This window comes from Mercenaria mercenaria, chromosome 2, assembly GCF_021730395.1.
Source record: "Mercenaria mercenaria strain notata chromosome 2, MADL_Memer_1, whole genome shotgun sequence".
NCBI lineage: Eukaryota > Metazoa > Mollusca > Bivalvia > Venerida > Veneridae > Mercenaria > Mercenaria mercenaria.
The window spans coordinates 34,750,795-34,776,801 of NC_069362.1; the positions used below are offsets into that span (position 1 = coordinate 34,750,795).

General features: G+C 36.3%; 1 protein-coding gene across 1 annotated transcript; it reads left to right on the plus strand.

Annotated features, from left to right (window-relative positions):
• Window positions 1-12,354: 12,354 nt before the first annotated feature.
• Window positions 12,355-25,411, plus strand: LOC123563694 (decapping and exoribonuclease protein-like). The gene is made up of 7 exons (XM_053534852.1): window positions 12,355-12,680; window positions 12,982-13,202; window positions 15,568-15,663; window positions 16,880-16,994; window positions 20,268-20,406; window positions 20,721-20,815; window positions 21,549-25,411. Exons 1-7 carry the CDS (start codon window positions 12,508-12,510, stop codon window positions 21,658-21,660), a joined length of 951 nt encoding a protein of 316 aa, XP_053390827.1. The 5' UTR covers window positions 12,355-12,507; the 3' UTR covers window positions 21,661-25,411.
• Window positions 25,412-26,007: the final 596 nt, after the last annotated feature.

Sequence of the window (26,007 nt, forward strand, 5' to 3'; positions counted from 1 at the left end):
AGTTCTTTCCCCTCTAGTCAGTACTTGCTAGAAAGAACTGACCGTTTCTTCCCCCTCTAGCCAGTACTTGCTCTGTTAGGTGGGCGAAGAAAATGTCTGGTCAGTTCTTTCCCCCCTAGCCAGTACTTGACTTGTCAGGTGGGGAGAAGAAATTGACTGGTCAGTTCTTTCCCCGCTAGCCAGTACTTGCTCTGTTTGGTGGGAGAAGAAATTGACTGGTCAGTTCTTCCCCCCAAGCAAGTACTTGACCTGTCAGGGGGTGGAGGGGAAGAAATTAACCAGTCAGTTCTTTCCCCCCTACCCAGTACTTGACCTGTCGGGTGGGGAAATGAATTTGACCAGTCAGTTCTTTCCCCCCTAGCCAGTACTTGACCTATCAGGAGGGAGAAAAAATAGACAAGTTAGTTATTTCCCCCTAGCCAGTGCTTGACCTGTCAGGTGGGGGAAGAAATTGACCAGTCAGTTCTTTCCCCCTAGCCAGTACTTGTTTTGTCAGGTGGGGGAAGAAATTGACCAGTCAGTTCTTTTCCCCCTAGCCAGTGCTTGACCTGTCAGGTGGGGGAAGAAATTGACTAATCAGTTCTTTCCCCCCTAGGGGGGAAAGAACTGACCGGTCAATTTCTTCTCCCCACACTACAGGTCAAGTACTAACTATATATAGGGGGGAAAGAACTGACCAGTCAATTTCTTCCCCCACTTAACAGGTCAAGTATATGCTAGGGGGGAAAGAACTGACTTGTCAATTTCTTCCCCCACCTGATAGGTCAAGTATATGCAAGGGGGGAAAGAACTGACCAGTCAATTTCTTCTCCCCACCCGACAGGTCAAGTACTGGCTAGGAGGGGAAAGAACTGACCGGTCAATTTCTTCCCCCACCTGATATGTCAAGTATATGTTAGGGGGAAAGAACTGACTGGTCAATTTCTTCCCCCACCTGACAGCTCAAGTACTGGCTTGGGGGGAAAGAACTGACTAGTCAATTTCTTCCCCCACCCGACAGTTCAAGTATAATGCCAGGGGACAAAGAATTGACTAGTCAATTTCTTCCCCCACCTGATAGGTCAAGTATATGCAAGGGGGGAAAGAACTGACTAGTCAATTTCTTCTCCCCACCCGACAGGTCAAGTATATGCAAGGGGGGAAAGAACTGACTAGTCAATTTCTTCCCCCGCCTAGGTGAAATATATGCTAGGGGGGAAAGAACTGACTGGTCAATTTCGTCCCCCACCTGATAGGTCAAGTATATGCAAGGGGGGAAAGAACTGACCAGTCAATTTCTTCTCCCCACCCGACAGGTCAAGTATATGCAAGGGGGGAAAGAACTGACCGGTCAATTTCTTTCCCCACCTGACAGCTCAAGTACTGGCTTGTGGGGAAAGAACTGACTAGTCAGTTTCTTCCCCCACCCGACAGTTCAAGTATAATGCCAGGGGAGAAAGAACTGACTAGTCAATTTCTTCCCCCACCTGATAGGTCAAGTATATGCAAGGGGGGAAAGAACTGACCGGTCAATTTCTTCTCCCCACCCGACAGGTCAAGTATATGCAAGGGGGGAAAGAACTGACTAGTCAATTTCTTCCCCCGCCTGATAGGTGAAATATATGCTAGGGGGGAAAGAACTGACCAGTCAATTTCTTCTCCCCACCCGACAGGTCAAGTATATGCAAGGGGGGAAAGAACTGACTGGTCAATTTCTTCCCCCACCTGACAGCTCAAGTACTGGCTTGGGGGGAAAGAACTGACTAGTCAATTTCTTCCCCCACCTGACAGTTCAATTATAATGCCAGGGGAGAAAGAACTGACTAGTCAATTTCTTCCCCCACCTGATAGGTCAAGTATATGCAAGGGGGAAAGAACTGACTAGTCAATTTCTTCTCCCCACCCGACAGGTCAAGTACTGGCTAGGAGGGGAAAGAACTGACCGGTCAATTTCTTCCCCCACCTGATAGGTGAAGTATATGCAAGGGGGAAAGAACTGACTAGTCAATTTCTTCCCCCGCCTGATAGGTGAAATATATGCTAGGGGGGAAAGAACTGACTGGTCAATTTCTTCCCCCACCTGATAGGTCAAGTATATGCTAGGAGGGAAAGAACTGACCGGTCAATTTCTTCTCCCCACCTGATAGGTCAAGTATATGCAAGGGGGGAAAGAACTGACTAGTCAATTTCTTCCCCGCCTGATAGGTGAAATATATGCTAGGGGGGAAAGAACTGACTGGTCAATTTCGTCCCCCACCTGATAGGTCAAGTATATGCAAGGGGGGAAAGAACTGACCAGTCAATTTCTTCTCCCCACCCGGCAGGTCAAGTATATGCAAGGGGGGAAAGAACTGACTGGTCAATTTCTTCTCCCCACCTGACAGGTCAAGTACTGGCTAGGGGGGAAAGAACTGACTGGTCAATTTCTTCTCCCCACACCACAGGTCAAGTACTAACTATATATAGGGGGGAAAGAACTGACTAGTCAATTTCTTCCCCCACCTGACAGGTCAAGTACTAGCTAGGGGGGAAAGAACTAACTAGTCAATTTCTTCCCCGAACTGACAGGTCAAGTATATGTTGGGGGGAAAGAACTGACCGGTCAATTTCTTCCCCCACCTGATATGTCAAGTATATGTTAGGGGGAAAGAACTCACTGGTCAATTTCTTCCCCCACCTGACAGGTCAAGTATAATGCTAGGGGAGAAAGAACTGACTAGTCAATTTTTTCCCCAACCTGATAGATCAGTTATATGCTACAAATGTAGGGGGGAAAGAACTGACTAGTCAATTTCTTCCCCCACCTCATAGGTCAAGTATATGCAAGGGGGGAAAGAACTGACTAGTCAATTTCTTCTCCCCACCTGATAGGTCAAGTTTATGGGGGGGGGGGGGGGGGGGGGGGGGGGAAAGAACTGACTAGTCAATTTCTTCCCCCCACCCGACAGGTCAAGTATATGCAAGGAGGGAAAGAACTGACTAGTCAATTTCTTCTCCCCACCTGACAGGTCAAGTTTATGCTAGGAGGGAAAGAACTGACCGGTCAATTTCTTCTCCCCAACCGACAGGTCAAGTATATGCAAGGGGGGAAAGAACTGACTAGTCAATTTCTTCCCCCACCTGATAGGTGAAATATATACTAGGGGGGAAAGAACTGACTGGTCAATTTCTTCCCCCACCTGATAGGTCAAGTATATGCTAGGAGGGAAAGAACTGACCGGTCAATTTCTTCTCCCCACCCGACAGGTCAAGTATATGCAAGGGGGTAAAGAACTGACTAGTCAATTTCTTCCCCCACCTGATAGGTGAAATATATGCTAGGGGGGAAAGAACTGACTGGTCAATTTCTTCTCCCCACCCGACAGGTCAAGTACTGGCTAGGAGGGGAAATAACTGACCGGTCAATTTCTTCCCCCACCTGATATGTCAAGTATATGTTAGGGGGAAAGAACTGACTGGTCAATTTCTTCCCCCACCTGACAGCTCAAGTACTGGCTTGGGGGGAAAGAACTGACTAGTCAATTTCTTCCCCCACCCGACAGTTCAAGTATAATGCCAGGGGACAAAGAACTGACTAGTCAATTTCTTCCCCCACCTGATAGGTCAAGTATATGCAAGCGGGGAAAGAACTGACTAGTCAATTTCTTCTCCCCACCCGACAGGTCAAGTATATGCAAGGGGGGAAAGAACTGACTAGTCAATTTCTTCCCCCGCCTAGGTGAAATATATGCTAGGGGGGAAAGAACTGACTGGTCAATTTCGTCCCCCACCTGATAGGTCAAGTATATGCAAGGGGGGAAAGAACTGACCAGTCAATTTCTTCTCCCCACCCGACAGGTCAAGTATATGCAAGGGGGGAAAGAACTGACTGGTCAATTTTTTTCCCCACCTGACAGCTCAAGTACTGGCTTGGGGGGAAAGAACTGACTAGTCAATTTCTTCCCCCACCTGATAGTTCAAGTATAATGCCAGGGGAGAAAGAACTGACTAGTCAATTTCTTCCCCCACCTGATAGGTCAAGTATATGCAAGGGGGGAAAGAACTGACCGGTCAATTTCTTCTCCCCACCCAACAGGTCAAGTATATGCAAGGGGGGAAAGAACTGACTAGTCAATTTCTTCCCCCGCCTGATAGGTGAAATATATGCTAGGGGGGAAAGAACTGACTGGTCAATTTCGTCCCCCACCTGATAGGTCAAGTATATGCAAGGGGGGAAAGAACTGACCAGTCAATTTCTTCTCCCCACCCGACAGGTCAAGTATATGCAAGGGGGGAAAGAACTGACTGGTCAATTTCTTCCCCCACCTGACAGCTCAAGTACTGGCTTGAGGGGAAAGAACTGACTAGTCAATTTCTTCCCCCACCTGACAGTTCAAGTATAATGCCAGGGGAGAAAGAACTGACTAGTCAATTTCTTCCCCCACCTGATAGGTCAAGTATATGCAAGGGGGGAAAGAACTGACTAGTCAATTTCTTCTCCCCACCCGACAGGTCAAGTACTGGCTAGGAGGGGAAAGAACTGACCGGTCAATTTCTTCCCCCACCTGATAGGTGAAGTATATGCAAGGGGGGAAAGAACTGACTAGTCAATTTCTTCCCCCGCCTGATAGGTGAAATATATGCTAGGGGGGAAAGAACTGACTGGTCAATTTCTTCCCCCACCTGATAGGTCAAGTATATGCTAGGAGGGAAAGAACTGACCGGTCAATTTCTTCTCCCCACCCAACAGGTCAAGTATATGCAAGGGGGGAAAGAACTGACTAGTCAATTTCTTCCCCCGCCTGATAGGTGAAATATATGCTAGGGGGGAAAGAACTGACTGGTCAATTTCGTCCCCCACCTGATAGGTCAAGTATATGCAAGGGGGGGGGGGAAGAACTGACCCTTCAATTTCTTCTCCCCACCCGGCAGGTCAAGTATATGCAAGGGGGGAAAGAACTGACTGGTCAATTTCTTCTCCCCACCTGACAGGTCAAGTACTGGCTAGGGGGGAAAGAACTGACTGGTCAATTTCTTCTCCCCACACCACAGGTCAAGTACTAACTATATATAGGGGGGAAAGAACTGACTAGTCAATTTCTTCCCCCACCTGACAGGTCAAGTACTGGCTAGGGGGGAAAGAACTAACTAGTCAATTTCTTCCCCGAACTGACAGGTCAAGTATATGTTGGGGGGAAAGAACTGACCGGTCAATTTCTTACCCCACCTGATATGTCAAGTATATGTTAGGGGGAAAGAACTCACTGGTCAATTTCTTCCCCCACCGGACGGGTCAAGTACTGGCTTGGGGGGAAAGAACTGACTAGTCAATTTCTTCCCCCACCTGACAGGTCAAGTATAATGCTAGGGGAGAAAGAACTGACTAGTCAATTTTTTCTCCAACCTGATAGATCAGGTATATGCTACAAATATAGGGGGGAAAGAACTGACTAGTCAATTTCTTCCCCCACCTCATAGGTCAAGTATATGCAAGGGGGGAAAGAACTGACTAGTCAATTTCTTCTCCCCACCTGATAGGTCAAGTTTATGCTAGGGGGGAAAGAACTGACTAGTCAATTTCTTCTCCCCACCCGACAGGTCAAGTATATGCAAGGGGGGAAAGAACTGACTAGTCAATTTCTTCTCCCCACCTGATAGGTCAAGTTTATGCTAGGAGGGAAAGAACTGACCGGTCAATTTCTTCTCCCCACCCGACAGGTCAAGTATATGCAAGGGGGGAAAGAACTGACTGGTCAATTTCGTCCCCCACCTGATAGGTGAAATATATGCTAGGGGGGAAAGAACTGACTGGTCAATTTCGTCCCCCACCTGATAGGTCAAGTATATGCAAGGTGGGAAAGAACTGACCCTTCAATTTCTTCTCCCCACCCGACAGGTCAAGTATATGCAAGGGGGGAAAGAACTGACCAATCAATTTCTTCTCCCCACCCGACAGGTCAAGTACTGGCTAGGGGGGAAAGAACTGACCGGTCTATTTCTTCTCCCCACACCACAGGTCAAGTACTAACTATATATAGGGGGGGGGGAAAGAACTGACTAGTCAATTTCTTCCCCCACCTGACAGGTCAAGTACTGGCTAGGGGGGAAAGAACTGACTAGTCAATTTCTTCCCCCACCCGACAGGTCAAGTATATGTTGGGGGGAAAGAACTGACCAGTCAAATTCTTCCCTGCACCTGACAGATATTAAATAGTAATGGCAATCAAACAGAAGTTAAAAAATTTGATTTGACAAAAAAAAAACATTGATTAAAGTTACAATAAAGAAACGTACAGGTTTATTCAAATGAAAAACAATACCTGTTTCATCTGAAATTTAAATGGAAAATGAATAGACACTTGTATCCCAAATAACAATACCGAAAGAATCCAGTACTTGAAGGGAAAACTAGGGGGAAAGAACTTACTAGTCAGTTTTTTCCCTGGGGAAAAATCTGACTAACTAGTCAGTTTCTTTCCCTATCAGAAAACTTATTCCAAGGGGGGGGGGGGGAAACTGACTAGGGGGGGGGGGGGGGGAAGAAACTGACTAGTCAGTTTTTTCCCCGGGGGAAAGAATTGACTAGTCAGTTTTTTCCCCGGGGAAAGAACTGACTGGGGGAAAAACTGGGCTGTTACACCGGTACTAATGTTTCCTACACAAACTGGTCATCATATATCAGTCACTGACTTTCACCGTTGTATCACTAGTGTGTTTGGAGTAATGTCTTGATTTGAATAACAATATAGTAATGGCCTTCATCATGTTTTGATATTATATGATACGATGATAAAAATGAAAAGGAAAAGGAGTTTCATGCCCTGCGTTGGATTGTGGAAAACTTGGAAAAGTTTCCATTAAAAGGAAGAGAAGATACAAAATAACATTTATACAAGCATATTCTTATTGCGAAATACGCGTTGAGTCTAGTCTGTCTACTTTAATGCTGTGCAACATTGTGCTTCTTTATTGGTTGGTTTGTTTGTTCCCTTGTATTTGCTTTGTCTATGTGCGTGCGTGCGTGCGTGCGTGTGTGTGTGTGCGCGCGCGCGCGTTGGTTTTAGGTATTCGAATTGGACGACAACATATATCACCTTATTTAAGGCTTTAAACTATTAGGCTGCTTTAAGCCCATAGGTACTTTATTACAACGAAATAACATAGCAGAGTTAAGCTTCATTGCTTTCCTTTCTTAATGAACATTATTTGCTTAAGCAATTTGGTTCTCATTTCTATTCGACTGGATTCAAGAATTTTCGATTTGTCATAGATAAGTTCCTACTTTACACCGGATAACAACATTCTTTTGAGTCTAGATAATTAACTTAATATCAACATACATTTTCATTCATGATCAATACTTCCAATGTTTCCATCTATGGAACACCGCAACTGTCTTTAATATGTCGGACATTTCATGTTATCATACCAGAGTGTGGTCAAAACAGTGTTTTATTACGTTACAAACTATGTTACCATGTCAAAGTATTATTTGATGTTAATATACATAAACATGTGGGACAATGTACCCTTTGAATAGTTGTTGGCCTCTGTTATATAACTTCAAAATCTGGATCTGTTACAGGAAGCAGTTACATGACCAGTACATCATGTTACTATTTGAAAATCAGACATTTAGCACATTAAATATGTACAGATCCTCAGCTTAAAAGTCAAAGAATTTGACAATACGCATTTATCATTTGGCTACAAACCTTAAATATTTACCATTCTGCATTTAACATTTACTACCCATATCTGGTACGTAGCATTTAGAATAAACTATAATAATATAAATACCGAGAAACCACTCTCTAATCTTGGTTTAGTCATACTTTATTTCTAGCACATACTCTTTTAATGTTAATAATTTCATTCTTTATGTTAAGACTAAATTTGTCCCAATTTAGACAATTTACAATACATTCTCTTCACGGACTTTGATGACTGACTTGTAAACACGATGAATTATACATTAAATAGCACGCGATAACTGTTTGTGTTAAAAGATGATAAAAGTTTTCCATTATGGCTTGTTCTTGTACTTATTAGTACAACATTTTAGATAAACATATATAATATATATGTATTCTGTATTTTCTCTCTTATAATAAAACGAAATAACCTTTAAAAAGAAAACATAACCTAAATGTACTTTATCCAGGGACAGCATGATTTTAACTGGGCAAGACATATAAACTGAATGAAAATAGCAATATTTACACTATTTCAACCAATGTAGTTTTACCAAAGTCAAAAGTAGAGATAGTGTAAATGCGCTCATGGTCAGTTTTTAACGAGAATTTGCAAGAATTCTCTCTCTTAATTATTGACTGTGTTAAAGCAATTCCCTTCAAATTGGATTGCCTCCCATACATTAGCTGAAGTCTTGTCATTCGTGACCCAAGTCAATAATTCTTTGTCATGGATTTTGCATTGATATAAAATTTTGCTTTAGGTAATACACGGAAATTAAGCTCAAATGTTACTCCATAGAAAGCAACAAGTAGCCAGTTTTTGATATAAATCATGTTGTTTTATAGATTCATATAGAAATATTACTTTTGTAAAGATATAAAACATTTCTGTAAAAAACCATTATGTTAGCTTATGATATTACGAAATTGGTGTTGTCATGTAACAGAAAATGAAAACATTAAAATAAATTTCTTTTCTTTTCTTTAGAAACTTTGAATCCCGCTAAAATTGAAATCCGAAAGTTACTTCATAAACGAGCTTTCCCACAAAAACATGTAAAATAGTTTTCCTCGAGAAAAACGAAACTTGTGTGAAGATACATGTATTCCCATTTTGTCTGATTGTTCTTGTCCATATAACGGTACTTTTGTTTAACTTTCATGCCTAGAAGTTTACTCTTTAAAACATGATAGAATAAAGTAATAAAAAAAGCATTACTGTATATGACAGGCAATGGCAAAGAAAAACCCGAGCAATTTAACAAACTTAAAAAACATACATGTTACTAAAAACACACACACACACACACACACACACGATTTATTAACTGGCCTTGATCCAAGTTTTTTTTTTTATGAAATAGTGTAATTTGCCAGTTAGGCGGTCATTGAAAGCTGGTGAGATGGGGGAGAGAGAATGTGTACATTTATTTAAACAAAAGACACAGCATGGTTTCCACAAAAGACACAGCATGGTTTCCACGATGTGCAAAGAAAGGGTGAAATTAACAGACGTTAATATCATGTCTATTTTAGAAATGAAAACCAAGCTTGAAAAAAATTGACATGCTTTCCATGAGTTTAGTTATGAATCAAGTCTCTGATTTTTCTTATCAGCATTGTGGCCGGTTGCAAGACAACTATAAGCTAGAGTTAAGCGAGAGTTATTGTGATCCGCCGATCAAAGGGGTTGCATGAAACGCCTTCTTAACCGTTACAATTCTTGGCCAAGATATGGCTGGGTTGCACGACGGTAATGATTTCTCAGTGGACACTTCTTGTACAAACCTGGTTGTTAGTAGGTTTATCGCCGAGTCAAAGCATATTTCAATTTATATACATGGTTTGTTTTCAATTGTATATGAGGTAAATTAAAGTATGTATGTGTTTGATTACCTGGATATGTTTGAGAAACTTTATATAGAGTTTAGATATAACAATATTATAACAATGATGTAACTATCTCCGTCAAAGCCCCCTCTTTCTGAAACAATATTTTCGCATTGTTACATTTGCTTTCTATCATCTTATTATTCTCTGCAAGCTCTATAAAAACTTCTTTCCCACAAGGAGAAAATAAAACGCCCTTTTGCCTAGGCATCTTGAGTTACTTGTATTAACAAGAATTATATTGAATTAATGTTATTTGAGCCTCGCCATGAGAAAACCAACATAGTGGCTTTGCGGCCAGCATCCGCGCAGTCTGGTCAGGATCCATGCTGTTTGCTTTCAAAGCCTATTGCAATTAGAGAAACCGTTAGCGAACATGTTGTTTTTCTCATGGCGCGGTTCTTTTGTTTCCAAATGAGCGTGAATGTTGAATAATTCGGTTAACAATAATAATTATAAATGTATTATCTTATTATCCAAATCTGGAACATGTATATTATTTTATTGGACATATTTTCCTTTTTGCACATTTTAATTGTCGTGAATTAATCTTTTCGACGCATGGTAATTCTTTTAAAACATAGTTATTGTGATACTTATAACTTGTGTATATTATGTTTTTTTAAGACTTCTTTAATTTGAGACCTGTTTGTCGAAGAAAATTTAAGTAATTCTGATAGGTGTATTTTTGTATAAATGTATAATTATAAATTGACTGCATGATTGTGTAGATGTGTGAATGTATGAAATTTAACTGAAGGCCATACTAGAAATAAGTTGTATAATTTTTGTATTTGTACACTAAGGATGTAACCTCCAGAAAATAAAATTAGTATTATCATTACTATTAATTTTATAATGCTATACCGTGTATACACATACGCCCACTATACATGTGAATGCTTAAATAAACATAAATCGCCGATCATCCATTACTTAATTGAGTAAGACTTGAAATTTTCATGCGCAACCCATTTGACTATGGGATAATCTGGAGATTATAGGTAGATAACTCAACCCGCCGCTCAGCGTTGATCCGCGAGTTATCGGACGATCTGTCCTGCAACCGGCCATAAGTATGTAACCTTCAGAAAATAAAGTTAGTATTATTATTACTAATAATTTTATAATGCTATACCGTGTATACACATACACCCACTATACATGTGAACGCTTAAATAAACATGATTCGCCGATCATCCATTACTCAACTGAGTAAGTCTTGAAATTTTCATGCGCAACCCATTTAACTCTGGGATAATCTGGAGATTATAGGTAGATAATTCAAATCGTCGCTCAGCGTTGATCCGCGAGTTATTGGACGATCTGTCCTGCAACCGGCCATATGTGTATCATATGATTTATGTTGATTCATATTGTTCTCATAAACAGTTTGGTGAAAAAATCAAAGCTCTGTTCTATTTTGTTCTTTTCATTTCTTTTTTCTATTTTTTGACTAATTAGACAATTATGAACGTTATTATTTCAAAAGACTATATTGAATCGTACGTCAGTTGTTGGTATATGCAGTTCGTAAATTAACACGGTTTAAGTTACATCCAGTATATCAGAACTTTAAGAAATCCACAAGTATTTTTTTTATTTCTTGATACACTTTGAAGTAAAATGGAAGCAAGAAGCTTTTACCCTGTTACACTTATAATTATATTATTGTATTGTTTATAAAGTCACGAATACCTACATATGTGATAATAAATTGTCATGCTTTGGAAATTATAATTTATTTGCCTCTAAAGTAAAAGAAATTGAAAAGTTTCGTGTTTTTCACTATATGTTCAATATAAGCGATGGCGATTCTTTTAAAACAAAATTGGAAGCAAGAAGATGTTCAGTTAGAATAAATATTTTCACATTGAATTGAAGAGAAGAAATTGAAGTTTACTGTCATATCTGGTAAAACATTCACAAGCCAAAAGACATATTTGAAATAAATCATTGAAAATAAATTCCCTATATAATCTATTGCTCAAAGTAATATCAGTAGGGAAACCAATATTGATTATCGGATAGTTTTCAGGGGACAACCTACTATGATAATCGGTCAAATATAATAAAAACCTGGATGTTCGTATATCAGCAGGGATATAATATATGATAGAATGATTCGCCAAGTAATAACGTATCTGAATTCAGGGAATAGTGATTTCGATTTTTCAAGGGACAACTATATATAATCTATTATTTTAAAATGGGGATGTTGAATGATAAAGCAGTGAAATACACGATAAGTTGTTCGCAAATTGAAGTATCAACGGTAAGTTTATTCTTTAATCGAATCATATCTATACATTGATGGGATTACATAATGACAGCAATCTATTTTTTGTGTAAACATAACAATCACAGCACTACATGTAGCACCATCGACACACACACACACACACACACACACCACACAGTGTGTCAGCCTTCTTTTCGCAATTCAAGATGTTAATATTATTTTTGATCTATATTATATATATAAAACATACTAGAATTATAATTAATGTATTTCTTAAACTCGGGTATTTCTCACGGGAGTAAAAACTATAAAGATGTAACGACAGTTTTGTTGACAATTTTTTTTATTAAAACTAGTGTTTGAATATAAATAATATGATTTAACTTAATGGATTTAAGTCCAGACGTAAGACACTTACACATAACACCAAACTTTTTTACTTTCCAAGTGACAGTCAGTATTCATGGTAGAGTCTTCGCACGTGACCCCAGTCCTTGTATTTGTTTTCTGTTGTTCAAACATAGAAGCTTAGTTTAGTCCCATAATGCAGTGTACTTTTTAATTTATTGTGTGCTTAAACATTAGCGTGTCTTTTCATGTTGACGAGATGGGTTTTTTTTTTCTCTATTATTTTTCTACAGTATGATTTTTTTTTAATTCTTCAAAGAATATTTCTTATGCTTTGTGCGTCCTAAATACGTTGTTCTTAACACAGCCAATATGGGAAAGAAATTTAAAACTTGTACAAATTATCAGAGCCAACAACACTTGGACGAACAGAGTGACCAAGAACTAAATGGTGTTCAAATGAAGCTAAGTAAAATGAAGGTTTCTAACGAGGATGGTTCAGAAACTAGTGTGCCATGTGATATTACACCTGACAGAAAAACAAGGTACGAGATAGGAGAAATGTATTGTTTCCATTTGTTTCTTGTCTTGATTTACATAATATAATATGGTTATTACTGGGAAAAGTAGAAAGTCGAACTTGAGAAAATTTCATACTTTTTTTCTGTAATTCTACAAATTTAAAACATTACCCATTACTGCTATTAAAACGATATATCTCAAATTTTTATTTGTATCAAAGGCTTTTTCTAAGTTCACTAGTGGTGTGACTATAAAGAAGTGGATTGCGTTGGAGCGGCTCAACTGTTTTTATAGTACTGTACTTTCAAAACTTTACATTTCTAGAAACCTTGACACAGATTTTGTTTGTCGGCGAGGATTACTGGCAAAAATAATGCGTACACCATACGAAAAAAAGGAAGACTGGCTCATAGCTGTGACACTTTATAACGGGACTTATTATATGGACGATATTGAGACTGAACAGAGAAAAAAGGACGAAGCAAAATGGAATGGAAGGGAAATGTGTTGCTGGGGTTGGAAGTTTGAACAATATCTAACAGCAGGTCTGATTTTAGATGTTCGTAGAATGTCTCACCGCCATGAAATTAGCATTGTCGGAGTCGGATCCTTTTATGCTGTTACTAAGTTCTACATGTACAAATAGGACGTGACAAATGTATTTGTGTAAAGTAGAGCTTACTTTTGATCATGAAAATTATACATAATAATAATGATAACAGATCACAATTGCTCTATAACGTAGCACTGTCTGATATACACTTAAAACAACACTTGCAAAACATAGTCATAAGTTGGAGCTAAAAAGCGTAATATTTTCTTACATTTGACGCTTGGAAATAACTCAAGCATTTACTTGTTCTGAAAATCATATAACGTTTTTATTACATGTTTTCTGTTTTCCATGAAAGTTTTCAAAAAGTATATAAACGACAAAAAAAAAAAATACATAAATCTTTCTTATTTCATTTCTAATTTTCATATTTTTACATTAAAATATTTTCCGAGCTTATAAGTTTATAAATTTTGTCTAAATACATATCATAACATCATGTTTGTATGTCAACGAGTACAAAAAAAAAAATTAAAACAAAATATACATGTACAGTATTTTTGTAGATCAAATGACAGGATCATTATAATTCTGAACATATCTTTACAATTCAAGTTTCTTAAGTATTTCTAAAATTTTATGATAGTCATCTTCGGAAATATTTAACAATATGTGCGTTCTTGAAGAAGTTGCAATTATAAAGACTACGGACGACAAAGGCATGAGCGCAAAATGTTCTTTGATTAATATGTATTTTAATTTTTAGCGGTAGTGCTGGAGTTCTCATAGTATTTGCTCTTGATAACATTTGTTTTGGACTTCCAGTTAGCTCTCCAAGCGTCTGTTTCGTCATTTTCTAACACGTAGGATCCGGTCTTCTTGGAATTCTGGCATTTCATGAACTTAATATATTCATTAACATGTATCTGGAATACATTTTATCAGTTGTATTTATGTGATTTCTTATTAAAGTAAAGTGATTTCGACAGAATTCTGCCCTTTCGCAAAATAAAAGAGCCGGTTTGTCAACAGCGCTTTTAGAGAAATTCTTACGTCAGCGTAACAACGTACGCTATGGGACATTTTACTCGGACACGGAAAAAATGTAATAACTTTGTGATACATTGAATTAGTTTTTTAAAACATACAGCTTTCAATAGCTGCAAAAAAATAAATATTTTTAAATCTGTTTTACAAAACAACGGAACTTGGTTACCTGTTAAATTGACAAGTTTGGAAATTTGAAGTTTGTTTCAGTTATCCTCTTTGCAAGTAATTGGACATTGTACTACATGAAAATATATGTACATTTTGACTTGAAATAAAATAGTCAGATAATCTATAATACCGAAATAAGTACAAAAATAATATTCCGTGTGCATGACGATCATTTCACGAAATTTCATGAGCGTCAGAACATGTTTTTTTTTTCATCGTCTGTTTTATCGTAGATGCATGGAATTTCCCGTTACAACACAGGAAATTTTTGTGTTAGGTTTTTAGGCCATAAAAAAGCAAGGACATTTTTGATTACTAAAGCTATACAAATGAAATAGAGCTTGGATTCTAGTTTCAAACATATATTACATATATATATATTAATCTTAAATACGATAGTGAAACTTCTTTAATAGAAAATATAACCAAAATGACGTCGTCAAATTATTTCAGCTTAGTCTTAAAAATTCATAATATTGTTTAAAGATTCCAAATGGAGTACGACAGACCACAATGAATAACGTGATTTGCAACCCTTACCTCCTGAGCAAATCTGGTGATGGCTATATCTAATGATTCGATCCCCTTCTCTCCTGTATAGTGTCCATTACACATAGCCATTACTATACATTTGTATAAACATACAAGGCTCCAATAAAAACAGTTCGATTTGGCTAATATGTTCAGGTTTCCAAAAGTAATTGCTTTATTGTCTATTGGTCATAACATAAAAACATTTGTTTGTTTGAAACAGTGTATTTGATTACTTTTTAATGTATGATAATTCATGTCATTTTGCTTGCCAATGTGTTTTGTATAATCACCAGCTCCATATCCAGTTGATTTGGAATAAACAAACAAAATATTAAACAATGTAAATGTTTGTCAAAAAAGGAGGTAAGGGTTGGCTGTAGGGGTGGTGGAGGCCAACATTCTATTTTTCATTTAAAATTGAACCACTAAATGTGCACATTTTAAGATAACAAAAGTCATACTAGGTGACTTGGTTTGTATCGTACCGAACCAAAAAGTCAGGGAAAAATGCTTTCATGTCAGGGAAAAGTCAGGGAAATGTCAGGGAATTTTGTCTGAAAGAATGTGTATGAACCATGTAAGAATCATATATCTTCTGTTTAAAGATTCCAAAGATGGAGTACCGGATCCAGACGCACAATACAATAACTGTGAAGCATTCTACACTGTTGTTGAAGCACAACTGAACAATCATTCACTAGGTAAGCTTTAGAGCAGAAACAGTGCTGTAAAAATTGTGTGCAATATTACTATTTATTTCAGTTCCTATTTTGCATTTCAATTTTGCTATATTCAAAGAATGCCTAGATGAAAAATATATAACCTGGATGAGCTTATTTTAGTGATTCAGCCTCCAGACTCAGTGCGTGCGTGCATGCACGTGTTTGTGTGTGTGAGTCATTTTTACCAGGTTACATGACTCTGACTTCAGTTTGGACAGTACTGTCTCCTTTTCCACTTTGAAAATGTTCAAAAATTGACATCTCCTAACGTATTCATGCAAGTAATTGAAACTCCACAAAAAAAACTTGAAGTTCATAACGTTAATTTACATATCAAGTTATATAACTCATCCTCAAAGTTTGACAAAATTATCCCCACTTTTTATTTACAAAATGTGTGGCAAAGTTGTTGATTTCTTTAAAATTCTCTGAAGCAAATGAAGTTATTGCATTGAACTTCAAAAAAGGTTGTTAGAATTTAAACAATATCCCATTATTCTGAATTAATTTGACATTGCTGCAATGCAATTACCTTTAGTAAATTCTAAATGTTATCTCACATCTCCGTTCAACACTGATTTTCAAGCGACGACAAACTCAATATGCCTGCCAAATATTTTAATGATGTCACATTTATAATTTGACGTTATTGGCGTAACGCTTACTTTTCATATCAATATTCACCCAATTTAAGAAAAGGTAGCTTGAAAAATAGGTAAGTGGCAAGTAATGTTTTAGCGCATGTAAAATAGAAAAAGAGACAAAATTGGGCCGGATGACGTCACATGACGTTGCCATGGGGACTCGCATGTACTTATTATTTATCCAAAGGCAGTCTAATTTTGACATATCAGCTCAGTATTCCCTAGTCTACATTTTGTAGCATTTTCATTTATTTTTGATGATACATGAAGAATTGAGAGAACTTTTCCGGGTATTTATTGAACGCCCCTCGTATATATTAAACTAACCAGAGACCATAATATCAAGTCAAATTCCAAAGACATAGTTCCTTATGTATGTAACATTTTAACTTCCATGTACGAATGAATTTTTCCATACTTTCTTCTAGTTATTTTGTGTACAATATAATCATATAAATATACTTTATTTGGAAAGGACGTTACCGTGGTTTACTTGTTCAGTATAATGTATGGAACAAATAGCTCTGAAAATGTATACTTATTTTTTTCAGTGTTTTCCGGTGAAGTAGACGCTCTAAATGTTGAAGAAGAAAAAGGTAGCTACTACGTGGAATTCAAAACAAATAGCGAAATCACACGCCCAAGACACGAAAACAAGTTTAAGAGGTTTGCAGATATGAGATACCAAAATAAAATGGACATTTATATTGGTATTAACTAAGGCTATTAGTGCCAGGAGTGTGTTGTATATTATGGCGAAATTTCATCTCAATAAATACCAAAGTATACGTATATGTATGGGTTCTGACCAAGCTTAGGTCCTTATGTAGCCCCCGGGGATCGTATAGACGGATTTACACCTCTGTTTATTGTCATAATATTTCACCGGATGTTTTGATTTAAGGTAGTTCTGCACGTTTGATAAACCGGAAGTGATGGCGTACGTCTTTTATCCGGAAAAAGTAGAATAAAGCCAGGATTCGGCGTAAGGAAATGAAAATCATTTTTACGAATTAATTGAAATCTGTGAGTAAATTTATTAGAATGGCACTGTTGCTTTATTTCTAAAGTCAAAATATGTTATTAAAACATATGACACGTTAAAATAATCAAAATAATGTCTTAAAATAAGCATGAAATGTCCGGTTCACTTTAATCATGGTCAAATATCTCAAAAATAAGCACACAGACCTATACATTTTATTACACCAAGTTATAGACCATGTGTTTATTTACAACTGTAAGAAGTTTCATCAAAATCTATATTGTAGAAAAAAATCTATTCGCGATTTTCCCATAGACTTCAATTATGAAATATTGCGTGAGGTCCAAATTTTTCAAATCAGTGTAGCAAAAAGTCAAGCACAAAACCCTATCTTTTTTATTTGTTGAATTGTCTGGGTATATACTGAAATTTTTGGAAAATCAGAGTTTAATCATATTCTACATTGTAGAAAAAATTTTGATCCAAACGTGCAGAACTACCTTAAATAACTGTGGGCTCTTTATGTGTGGCAAAAAGACTAATTATCATTTAGTAAACCGACATAAAATCCTCATAATATGACGCGTTGATTTGCTACAATGAAGACAATTTTGACCAAACAATTTATTGTACAGAATGTTTTGGTAAAAGATAGATATGTTATTAACCATATCTTACAGGAGATCTTATTTGCGTCAGAAAAGAACAATCATTGTCAGGACTAGGTTTCTCACAAAACAAATATAAAACTTATACGTCATATTTTCTTTCACTTTATCTGTCAAAGGACTTTTTGTTCAAAATTCAAATAGCTGTTGTATGTATTTTTCTCCGATTTGAATGACATTTATCATAAATTCTTAGGGAACGCAGCACTTTGTAAAAGTAGTATACAGGAAGTTATCACATAACTATTATGTGACTGATATAGCATACGTGACATTGGTGATCAAGACCTTAACATTTGATGACGGGGCGGTGTTCACTCTTAAAAGTAACGAAATTTTATGGCCCATATGGCGTGAAAATATAGACATACCTTACACGACTCTTAGATAGCAAAGATTTGAAGACAATATACATCTACCTAGCTTCCCAAGTACCCGATTTCGGCCTCAAAGGGTAGCCAGGACCCACAAAAATACGTTCATGCAGGACATGTATTTCTCTCCTTGTCATATGGACTCAAAATGCCCTACTACGAGTCGTCAAAAATGTATTCATTTTTGTTTTCCTATCATTTTTATGCAAAGAAGATGAGGTGTGCATATTAAAATCGTACTATCCGTCCGTCCGTCCGTGCATGCATGCGTGAGTGCGTCCGTACGTCCGGTAAATTCTTGTTCGGGCTGTAACTCTCCCATCCTTAAATGGATTTCAATTCTTACCATAATCCTACTTTTACTGCAATTCTTGGGGGGTGGGGTGGGGGTTGGGGAGGGGACCAAACTTGTTTGCCTTTTTTTCTAGTAAGTTTTTACTTCTTTCAAGACTTATTATCGATTTCTTGTAAAAAAAATGGAAAAGGATGAATCTTATAAGCGAAGGGGTAGAGTTAAAGATTTAAAAATATTGAGTTACACGCGGTGAAAGTTCTCTATTTTGCTTTCACTCTTAGATTATATATTGTGAAAGAAATTTAGGTAGGTTTTACGTCTGTCCTAAGGTTATTTTAGTATGAATTCTGTCTCATTAAATTTACCAATAGTTTGATGTTTCTTTTATCAAAATTAATGGTAAAATGAGTTCTCTGCAAACGTTTTGGATAGTGGCTATCACTTTGAAATTTGTCTCTACTTGAGCTTGAGGAGATACCATAAGTTATACAAAATTTATAAAAAAACAAACGACACGGTAAAAGTTGTTTAAAAATAACACAATAGTGCAAACATGATTACCTTTCAGAATATACCAAGCAAGGCCATTTTGTAAACATTACTATTAGTGATCTAATACCTTAAATCTTTACCACAGTAGGACAATATGTCATACACAAGATCCAGACCCCTAGCTCCAAGGTCAAGGTCACACTTAAAGGTCAAATGTTAACACGGTCTGATTCTTGTCTGGTCCATAACTCTGCCATCGATGAAGGGATTTTAAAATTACTTGGCAAAAATGTTCCCTATATTGAGATGACGTGTTATGCGCAAGACCCAGAACCCTAGCTCTAAGGTCAAGGCCACATTTAGAAGTCAAAGGTTAACATGGTCTGTTTCTTGTCTGCTCCATAACTGTGCCATTTATCGAGGGATTTGAAAATAATTTGACACAAATGTTAACCATATCGAGAAAGTGTGTCTCGCTTCGGGCACTCAGGTCAAGGTCACAGAACGATTCATACTTAAACTATTATGGCGTATTTTGCGCGGACGAATGTAGTATTCTTGAGCACGCTTTAGGGGCATTTGTTACTAATAGTGAGACAGCTCTTGTTCATTTTGTGTTCCATTTTTGATCATTCTATCTACATTCTACATTTACTAGTATTTAGATTTTTCAATTTTTTATTTATCAAGTCAGTGAATACGTATTAATTTTTCTCATCTGCCATATCGGTTTCGGAATTTTCCATCGTTTAGTTATAGAGAAAAATAACTTCACTTATGTAATTGCTTTCAAGTAAGACACATTTTTGATGCAAAAATAAAAACTGTCGTCTGTCAATTTCGAACTAGTAGGAAAAAGAACTGATGCACGTAATCGGTATGTCTGATAAAAATAAGGGTTCATTGTATACACCCAAAACCAGGAAAATTTAACAGCAACTCAAATGCAACACTATATGTATATCGTATTCACAATAAAAGCTAAACGTCTTGCATGATTTTCTATATTTCACGCACCAAACAAAAAACACATTAAAAATAAAACGGAAGTCTACATTTTCGAAATATAATAACTACATGTTCGGCGATACAGCTGAAAATTTTGGATGTTTTTTTTTTATTTAGGTTCAAGTTAATGAAATGGTGGGCACAGAGCTATATCATGGGCGTGCAAGAAATAGTCTGTGGCTTTAGGGGCGGTAACGGAATAGTACACAGACTGGAATTCTACAATACACAAGAACTGCCAAGCCTTGCAGCAGAGGTAATAATAACTCTATGATCCAATTAATTGACTAAAAATTTTCGGCAGTGTATGCAACAAGTACTCACTAACACCCTTTCCAAAACGCCACATCACGCAAAAAGAATAGTCGACATACAGAATTTTTCATCATAATTTACTTTGCAATTAGACAATGCCAACTACAGTAAATAATTGTGGGTACTTACTGCATAAATTTTTCTTTTAGCAGATTGGGACGGACCAATTGTCAATAATTCCACATGTGCAGTGTTTTTAATTTATAAAATCGTAGACTCAGTTCATGTAATAAAAATTATCATACTGCATTTCAGAGTTTACAGAATCCATGGAAACCAAACGTGTGCTTTAACTTCTTGGACCAGCTTCTGTCGTCTATCAAATCCAACATAAAAACGGATGACCACAAGTAGGTTGTTTAAAGTTGCTAGATATATAGATGATTTTCTTCAATATTCGATTAATAAATTTACAGAAATGATAGACGAAGCCAATATACGACCGTTCTGTTTTTTTAATTTATTTTGTTGAACTACTTGTGTCGTTATTAAATGCTTGCCGTACTTCTCTTCAATGGAAGGCTTGCAAATATGTATATGTGTTGGGGGTAGCAGGAGATCCATTACAGTTCTTCGTTTATATTTAGAGAGTGAGTGTAACTGCAATGTGTCTTTTTAAAAATCTTAATTTTTGCTTCAGTTAGGGATATTCCAAAGAAAGGTGTAGACCGATTGGTGCACCATTACACAGGTCTAGGATTAAATCAAATTGATAAAAATCACGCATCGCTTTGTTTTAGCTTGCACTGAATTAACTTGCTTTCTATCGAAATGAGAGATTTGTATACTTTGCTTTAGTTCATACACACTCCATCAAACACAATACGAATTTGAACCAAGGTATACATGCATTTTATTGAACTCATTCAATTATTTCAAATTCCTGAATGAATAAGATCGTTTCTGTTCTGTTCTGTCCTAATCTAGCTCGTCCTTTGTAAGTCTGTTTCGCTGTCCTGATAGTAGAAGGAGTCTGCAATAATTTTGTCATTCATTTTCTGTTAACGGTCTTTGTATTATATACTTCGATTCATGTTTCAAAGACATGTTTTAAGAATTACATATGTGTTTGGTCTCTTTCAGAATAGTTCATATACTAAGTTGGTCCCCAAGGCAACCAGTCCGGTGCAGTCAACCGCTAGTGGACTCGGAACACAATTTTTTTCCAGACTGGTACACAGAGGCTGTGAAATAGTTTAAAACTCAGTTCTCAGAATGTTCATAAATTTTATATTTAATACTAAGAGTGATTTTTATTGAATATCATCTTATTTTTACTTTAAAATAGTTACTTTACAGTAACTTACAAAAGTTTTGAATTGAATTTGTGTGAAGGCCCACTTGTATACGCTAAATAGTACATTTTGTATAGGTCTACTAACTTCTGTTTAAACATTCAGTCTAGGCATATAAATGTAATGTTATTTTCAAAGCAACAAGCTTTCTGCACATAGAGTGATATATCAAGTCTTTAGGTGTTAAAATACTTCCAAGTAAATAGGGTCACGGAACATCTGCCCTACTGATACAAGGTAAATTCATACTACATGTATATCAAAACAAAAAGAATATCAAAGGAAATTTTACATTATGTATAACCTTGTTGTAGCTTATGGTAATTACAATATATCATGTCTAAAAATATTATAGCATTATGATAAACTGATGCTTATATTCCTGTTGGTTTATTTTACTAGTATGTGTAATTGAGTGTGTGTGGCAGATATTTTATTGTACAGTCTCTAATTTCATTATTTCTTCAAATACTTTTTTCTAGACATATATGTATATTTGTAGGACATTTGCCCCAAATGAAAAATGAACTACTGGTCATTTGCCCCAGTTGAAATGGCAGATAGGACATTTGCCCCAAATTGCTTAGTTTTGGAATGGACATTTGCTCCCCCACCCCCCACATCCGATATTTTTGTCCTATATGCCAGTATATAACTATGTTTTTTGTTGTTTTATTATCAGAATTACTCTAAAAGGCAATTTTCATTTCAACAACTGTTTTATAGATAATTATATGATAAATATGTTAATTACTTTCAGATGTTAATGTAAATAATAGCATATTATTGAGTAGTAAATTTTGATTTGATTTGGGTTTTATGGCGCACTAACACAGTATAGGTTATATGGCGCCAAACAGGACTACAAATTTTGATTTCACATCTCATTTACACCGAAATAAAAACATGAGGGATGGAATCAAAATTTGTATACCTGCTAGAGACTTACAGCAAAACCAAGTGTTAAGACCCTATTAATCGCCTCTTACGATCATGCAAGGGTAAGACAGTGGTTCCAATTCTTTTCATACACAGATCGTCCCAAAACCACATGGGGTGAGTAGTGCTCATAACAGCGTTATAATTTCTACATTAGTGTATGTCCGGATCCTATATGTATAAACAAAGACAGTGATTTTTCTTGCTGTCTGTGTAACCAGGTTTTTCAAAGTTTGAAACAGGGTCATTAGATTTTCGATGTTGTTGGGTTATTGATGGATATATTATGACGCTTCCTTTTTCATACATATTTATATTATGTAATGTGTCATAATATATGAATACAATTATTAGTCAATGAAAACACAGTATGTCAAAAATTTTGACTTTCATAACCAAATTTAGTATCAAAATAATTGTCTTTGAATCAGGATTATGTTTATCATAATTTCAATATTCAGTTTAAAATTTGAACTTTGTTCCAAATATTTTAAAACTAACAAAAGTTTTAATACATATTTTTCTTAAAATATTGTCAGGCATATTAGACAGCTTATTCTAACACGATCCGCAGCAATTGCTATATAAACATATAGTGAAATCGCCTATACATGAATCTACGATAAAATATGGTTGGCTGTTACATTTCACCCCCTATGATTGTAACATAAGAGATTCTACTTCAGTTCCATTACATACGAATTATTTCAGGGCCAAACGGTTGAAAACAGCATTTCAAAAACATAAATATAATATGAACTTAGGTGCTACCTAGAAGGCAGAGCTCCCTTGAAAAATCACCAGTGCCCCTTGAAAATTAAAGGAGTGCTGCTGGAATGACCTGGAATTATGGATCCGTTTTAGGAAGTTTATGTTCTTTAAGATCTATTAAAATTTTCATGAATTAATGATAATTCCTGATTTCTGAATGAATGTCTTAGAATGCATTAAGATTAAATCTAAAGAAAGTTACAGTTCTTTTTAGAAAGAATAATGTGTCCAACTTTAAGGCAAAATACTGCTATGATAGACCTCTGGTATGGGAGAATGAAAATCATTTACATGTACAAAGCTGTTTAAAAACCAAAAGACTAGCTTTGTACATGTAAATGATGAGAATTTTACCCAGAGAAAATCACTTTTTTGCCGAAATTCTCGAAAACTTCTGTTTTATTTACTGAACTGCGAAGTTAACATTTTTATGGTTAATCTTTTAGCACAACTGATACAGATTAGGAATGGTAGTTACTAGTAGGAGCCTTTTTGATGTTTATTGATAATTCATAGTCAATAGTTTTTTTTTTTGTAATAAACTCTGGTCAGTGATTTTTAAGCTTGTGGATGAAATATATGTTAACAGGGAGAAGAGCATTTTGTGCTTTTCACAGTTCAATGCCTGTAAATTTTGATCCAAAAACCTTTTTTTTTTTTTTTTTAAAAAAAAAGTTTTATCTACTGACTACTGTAGGCTACAGACAGTACTACATTGGAATCTGACATCACTAACAAAACACTTGTTAAATATCACATGAATGACTTTATTGTTTTTACAATACTTTCAAAACCCATAATAAATAAAATAAAAAAAAACTGAAATAAAAAAGAAATTAAAAAAAAAAAAAGACGCTTCTGGTGAGGATCGAACTCCCGACCTGTGGATTTCAACGCGACCTCGCTAACCAATGCACCAGTGTGGAAGTATGACGTCATCACCACAAATATAAGTATACTGGGTATACCAATTACCGGGAGTCTTATATTCAGTGGACTCTATTTATAACAAAATGATTTTATGAAAGGATAAATTTTATTCTGTTTGATTAATTTATATTTTAGCTTTAGACTTTTGGGAAAAAAATCGTCAAAACACCAGGTAAAAGTTCCACTATTGTCATTCAAAGAACAGAGGTGGGGAATTTTAGTATTTTCTGGCATATACCTATTACCGTGAATTTCAACTTTCAGTCTAAAGCAGTTGTTAAATTGAACTAAGACAAAGAAAGCATTTCTATTTTACAATGGGCCAAACTAAATATGAAAAAGATATGGCAGAAGTAAGCAACTTCATTGAAAATTTGTGGTGAAAAATTGCAAAGTTTAACCATAATGAGCAGTCACTTAGCTAAATTCCTTAATTTCTGGGATCAGTGTGAAATAAAAAGAAAGACACTCCAATTTACAAAAATAGTTTTGCTAAAGATCTAAGCACATTGAGCATAAATAATGAGAGAAAAATTGTAAAGCAATTTTCATGTTAAGTATTAAAACAGGACATTCACGGTAATATGTATATCCCGGTAATTGGTATACCCAGTATATATATAATAAACTTCAGTTGCGGCAGCGTGACGAAAATCGTTTCACATTGAAAATATTGTATTTTACCTTTCTTTCTTCGTAGAAAATGTATTTAGCACTAAATTCTTATTATCAGGCGCTAATTTACATTTTTATTCAACGTTCAAAGCAGTAAGCGAAACGCTTTTGTCAACTGTAAACAACAAGCGTCTATTGACGTCTTACTGATTAATTACTATGAGCATTGCGTACTGGAAGAAACCCGAACAACACCGATTCCAAAAACTTACCACGAATTTTCAACTCGATAGTAATGTCTGTACACAGTTTTATTCATTTTCTTTTTCACACGTCTAACCGTAATGCGACGCTGTCGGCGCCGCTTTGCGGCGCCGGTAGCTCTGCTAATAAAAAGTCATACTGACTTATAAATGTGTAGGTCCATAAAACACGTTCTGATCTCTACGAGCGATTCAATTAGCTTATGATTCAGCGGTGACGTCATAAATGTATGACATAAAGAATGACGTCATAATGATGTGACGTCATATAAAAGTTAAGCTCGTCACTCGTAACACAGGGTCAACTCGCCTAATTTGATGATTCTGTTCATAATTAGTTTGCGAGCTGTTAGATTACTAATTTATGTAATAGTTATAGTATGTGTGAGAGTGTGTTACCAGGATATATCAGAGCTAGGGGTACATCGAGGGTATTTTTCTCTGCACATATCGTCGAGGCCGGTAGGCCGAGACAGATATGTGAAGAGAAAAATAACGAGATGTACCCCTAGCTCTGATATATCCTGGTAACACACGAGCACTACATATTATAACTGTTTTATCGCATAGTTTATCATTAAAATTTATATATCATTTTCATTTAAATGTGTTTATTATTATTTTTACTATTTTCATTCCCTTTCTGCGCCTCGCTGACTGAAACACTAAAACTTCTGTTTTAGAAAATGTGTTCCCCAGATAAAAGTACCCAACAAATTTCTGCATTGG

Coding starts and splice junctions, on each gene's coding strand:
- LOC123563694 (XM_053534852.1), top strand. CDS start 12,508: ATGGGAAAGAAATTTAAAACTTGTACAAATTATCAGAGCCAACAACAC. Junction 13,203..15,567: donor TGAACAATATCTAACAGCAG/GTCTGATTTTAG, acceptor TTCTGTTTAAAG/ATTCCAAAGATGGAGTACCG. Junction 20,407..20,720: donor TGCCAAGCCTTGCAGCAGAG/GTAATAATAACT, acceptor ACTGCATTTCAG/AGTTTACAGAATCCATGGAA.